This window comes from Andrographis paniculata, unplaced genomic scaffold, assembly GCF_009805555.1.
Source record: "Andrographis paniculata isolate CXL003 unplaced genomic scaffold, ASM980555v1 Contig65END, whole genome shotgun sequence".
NCBI lineage: Eukaryota > Viridiplantae > Streptophyta > Magnoliopsida > Lamiales > Acanthaceae > Andrographis > Andrographis paniculata.
Genome location: NW_026137601.1, coordinates 4,062,166 through 4,067,460, shown reverse-complemented (window position 1 = coordinate 4,067,460; position 5,295 = coordinate 4,062,166). Strand labels below are relative to the sequence as shown.

At 37.6% G+C, this 5,295-nt stretch overlaps 1 protein-coding gene across 1 annotated transcript; it reads right to left on the bottom strand.

The window, feature by feature from the left end:
• Nucleotides 1-324: 324 nt before the first annotated feature.
• On the bottom strand, nt 325-1,463 carry LOC127262393 (uncharacterized mitochondrial protein AtMg00810-like). The gene is made up of 2 exons (XM_051291049.1): nt 1,373-1,463; nt 325-914 (listed from the first exon to the last, which is right to left on the bottom strand). The coding sequence occupies exons 1-2, from the start codon at nt 1,461-1,463 to the stop codon at nt 325-327; spliced, it is 681 nt and encodes a 226-aa protein (XP_051147006.1).
• Between the last annotated feature and the right edge of the window lie 3,832 nt (nt 1,464-5,295).

Here is a 5,295-nt window from a genome sequence, read left to right as displayed (position 1 = left end):
ATCGGCTGGGAAGAAGAGACTTGGTGAAGACATCTACAGTCTGATTTGCGGAGGAGACCAGAACGAGATGGACAGTCCTACCGACGACATGTTGAATGAAGTGACAATTAAACTCAATATGCTTTGTGCGATCGTGGAATGTATCACTGTATGCCATCTTTATAGCACTCTGAGTACGCAGTAAAGAGCCGTAGAAGATGGTTGAGAAACACCAAGATCAGTGAGTAGTCGACAAAGCCATAGAAATTCTTAAGTAGACTCAGCAAGAGCACGATACTATAACTCAAAACTCGATCGAGAAACCAAATTCTGCTTCTTGTTACGCTAAGAGATGAGAGAATCACTCAGAAAGAAACAGAAACCAGTGGTCGAACGACGATCAGTAGGATCACCTGCCCAATCAGCTTCAGAGTAACCGCTGAGAGTCAAAGACGAGTGAGAGAAAAAGTGTAAACCATGGAGGAGAGTACCTTTCGTATAACGAAGAATATGTAAGATGACAGAGTGGTGAGAGGTCATCGGAATAGCCATGAACTGACTCACAATATGGACTGAATGAGCGATATCTGGTCCAGTGATAGTCAAATAGATCAAGCTCCCAACAAGTTGATGATAGAAGGTAGGATCATCAAGAAGAGAGCCATCATGAGGGGTAAGTCGAACGTCATAGGCAAGTGGTGTGTAGGCTACCTGACAGTCTGTGAGACCAGCTCCAGCAATAAGATCTGAGGCATACTTAGTCCGAGACAGAAAGAAACCATCAGGAGAATCAAAGACTTCAAGTCCCAAAAAGTAATGAAGGGGACCCAGTCTCTTCATCTCAAATTTCTGACTAAGATATGATTGTAGATCAGAAATATCAGATGCATCATCTCCCGTGATGATCATATCATTAACATAAAACAAGAGGATAACTGTGACATCCCAACTCGCAAGCCACGCAAAGCCAGGATTTTAGACTGGTCCCATAGGTTTTTCAGTGCGCTTCTGTCCTTACTCACGCACACCTTGGGAGACTTTTCAAGAAGTCACCCATCCTTAAATTATTCTAGGGCAAATACGCTTAACTCTAGAGTTCTTTTAGTAGCGCATCTGAAAAAAATGTGCACATTATTGACATGAGTAATCTATTCAATCCATTTAACCTCTAATAAACTTTTGGATGGCCTAATGCCAACTCATCCGCACACGGAAGTTGCCCTGGCGACGGCCCAACTTTAGAGGTATTATATCCTACCCCACTTAATAGTATAACGTTCCCGTTGCACCTCAAGGATACCTCAACTGTTAGGCCCATCAACCCTATCAATAGTCCAGTCAACGACTACGGGCTGTCGCAGGTCGGCTTTAATACCAACTGTGACACCTCAACCCGCAAGCCATGCAAAGCTCGGCTTCTCAGGATTGTAGACTGGCGCACAGGCCAACACGAGTCCTTCCAGTGCGCTTTTGTCCTCGCTCATGCGCACCCTGGAAGACTTCCTAGGGGGTTGCCCATCCTTAAATTACTCTACGGCAAGCACGCTTAACTCTAGAGTTCTTTCAGTAGGATTTTCGAAAATGAATATGCACATTGTTGACATGAGTAATTTATTCAATCTATTTAACCTCTAATCAACTTTGGATGGCTTAATATCGGCTCGTCCACACACGGAAGTTGTCCAAGCAATGGCCCAACTGCAGGGGTATTACAATAACTATCTTTGATGAAGAACAACGAAGACATAAACCGGAATTATAAGTGCAAGTGTTAAAACCAAACTCCAAGAGCACAGTGCTAAATGTGGCATACCAGCCCGAGAGGCCTGCTTCAACCCATATAGAGCACGGCGTAAGCAACAAACCTTTCCAGAATATGAGAAACCTGGATAAGGAGTCATATAAACTTCTTCAGAAAAAGTGTCATGTAAGAGTGCATTCTTGACATCTAACTAAAGAAGAGACCACCGACGAACATCATGATGGCAAGAAAATAACAAACAGTAGTGAGATGAGTAACGAGAGCAAAAGTCTACTCATAGTCAACCTCATACTCCTCGGAATAACGTTTGGCCATCAGACGAGCTTTGTAGTGCTCAATGAAACCATAAGATTGTGTCTTTATTTCAAAAATCTAATTGCACCCAATAGAGGTCTTGCAAGGGGCAAATCCACTAAATCCCAAGTGCGAGTTTTTTCCATAGCCTACAATTCCTCAATCATAGATTGTTGGCATAATAGATCAGCATTCGCCTCACGAAATGACCTAGGCTCATGGTGAGATAAATGACATAGTAACAATGGTAATCAATAAGGTGAGAGTGAGGTTTACTTATACGGATGGAGCGACTACAATCAACAAAAGGTGCAAGATAAGGCATCGGCTTAGGAGGTGCGGACGGATCAACTCTAGGAGACGGTGACAAGACAAATTTGATCAATGAGTTGTGGTGAAGATGAGGAAGAAATGTCTGGGAAGAGATCAGAGAGAGAAGATAAAAATAATGAGAAGATAAGTGAAACAGTGTGCTAATCTGGATAAGGTTGAGAAAAAATTGTCGTCCCAAAATGTGAAATGACGGGATATATGCAACCGATTAGAGATAGGATCCCAACATCTATAGCCCTTGTGTTAGACTCCATAATCCAAAAAAACATAAATGAGCTCGAGGTTGAAGCTTTGTCCGCTCATGAGGAAGAAGGAGGACAAAATACACACAACCAAATGGATGGAACACACTATAATCAGGGGACTGACCAAATAAACGCTCGAATGGACTGATATTATGGAGGACTGGCGAGGGTAACTGATTAATGATGTAACATCAGTCAAGGCTGCTTCCCCCCAAAAACGACCAAGACACTTAGTAGAAATAAGGATGGCACGAACTGTATCGAGAATGTGATGATATTTGCATTCTAACTGCCCATTTTGTTGAGACGTATAATGACAGGAACGTTGTACCAAGGTTTCCTGACTTGATAGAAACTGCAAAAAGGATGAACTCTTTGAAAAAATAGGAGTAGACTTGATCGATTGGTTTCGAGAGATTATTAAAATATCTTTAAAATACAAAAAATGATATATGTGTATAAAATAAAATAAGTGCCGTGTGTGTTCATATAGTAACTCCAAAAAATTCATCAAAAATAAAAATTTTTGTAACCGGTGAATGTCCGGGTTAAACTCAGGGAATATGCGAATATCCTATAATTAATTAGAAAAAATGCAATGAGTTAATGCAATCAAAGGGGCTGAAAATATAAATAGAAGAATTTAAATCTAACTAGAAAATGATAAAATATATATATTTATCGAGTGGATGGAACGAGTCCTTTGTGTGTTACTTGTGCGTTCCTCAATGGTTATATTTCCATTGATGATATGAGCGGGATACAATGGTGTGATACCAAAAAATATATATATATAATTGTGGGGCAGCTCGGAGGAACATGTGTGATTACATTTGCTCGCTTAAGCCCTATCCTTGATCCAATTGATACTTGACCTTAAGGGATTTACAACGAGACTTCAGCGACACCCGGCGAAAAATATTATTTTGTAGAAAAACCGCTATATTATTTTGTAGAAAAGCCGCTATCACCGGGAATTTCTGTGACCCGATAGGCAAGCACATATGTCCAATGAATTATTCTTCCAACTGTTTCGCTAGTGGTTCTACCCCTCTAATACTTCTCTTTAATCGGGGTTAAATTTAGCTCACGACTAAGCAGGTCGATAAAGTTCCCGCTTACTTAGTTGCTACGAACCACCTAATCTCTGTTAATGAATACGACACGATCATAGGCATGGATAGTTAACCCTTCTGCCGCCCTTCCATAACCTTGTCGAAAGTCTAGCTTGAATAATTTAAGTGCGAACATGAAATTTTTGGGTGAAGGTGATGTGAAGAAGCATGATAGAAATTTATTAGCTAAACTAAAATGCATGAATTAAAAGAAATGGAGGAGAGCTTGCTCATGAATCAAAACTGAAAATCTCATTTTGTTAAATTAGATAAAAACTATGGAAGAAAATAAATGGAGAAAATAAAGTGTATGGAATGATAGGTTGGGTGTATGGTATTTTGAATATAATATACAATGAGAAGAGATATTTATAGGGGAATAGAGCTTTTAAAAGCTTGGCGGTTACAACTACTCATAAATCACTAATAACTACTTATAACTTATTAAAAACTATCTATCTTCTAAATAAAAATTACATAAAATAGTCAAAAATTGGCTAAGGTAATAATGCAGAAATTTAATAGAGGAATTGAGATAGTGTTCATAGTAAATGCAACGGTTGGAAGAATCTGAACAAATTTAATGCAGGCTGGCGCAAAAAATGCGTCGCTGACAGGAGAAAATAAATGGAGCCGCCACTGCTGATTGACATACATAGAATTCTTCTTCACTCCAATTTCCGCGCTCATAAATGTAGCCGTTGTTGCACTCAGTTTCATGTATGAATTTCTGCTCCACTCAAATTTCCGCACTCATAAATGCAGCCGTTGCTAACGGATTCCACACAGCCTCCGCTCGCTTTCGGCACAGCCCCGTTCACTTTGACCTATTGACATTGACTTTTGTGTTGACTGTTGACTTTTGAGCCTACAGCTCATTTTCGCTCATGAAGCTATTTTTTGCGTTTTGAAGCCAAATTTGGACTCTCATACCAGTTTTAAGCATTAATTCACTTGCATAAATAATAAACACCTTAAAATTATTTATTTGAATAAACATGCTTACTAAATAATACTCCTTCCGTCCCACCTATGGTGTCCACATTTCTGTTTCTGTCTATCTAACATTCTATGTCACTTTTCTTTCTTGAAAAATGATTGCATATCTTAATCTCATTTTAATTTTCCTAATTTATAATTTTTTAAATTTTAATTAGACTAATTAGTAATCTTAATCTTAATCTATATATATTATATATTTTATTATAGGATAATTGATTTAACTAATATATTCTTAATTATTTATTAATTATACTTATCATAAATTCTCGTATCTACAATAACCCGGACACGCTAGGTGAGACGAAGGAAGTATTAACTTAACAAAAATTAAATACTTAAATAGCACGTAAATAATTCCTAAAAATATAATTTAAGAAACACATAAATTAATTTAATTTATACATTAAAATAATTATAAATTACACCTAAAAACTAATAATTTAATATTTTACAAATAATATACAATAAATATAATTATTGGAATAAATGAACATAAATATACCAAAACTCGACATAAATAATTAATTAATTAAATAAATATAGGCTATAATGCCAAAATCAAGAG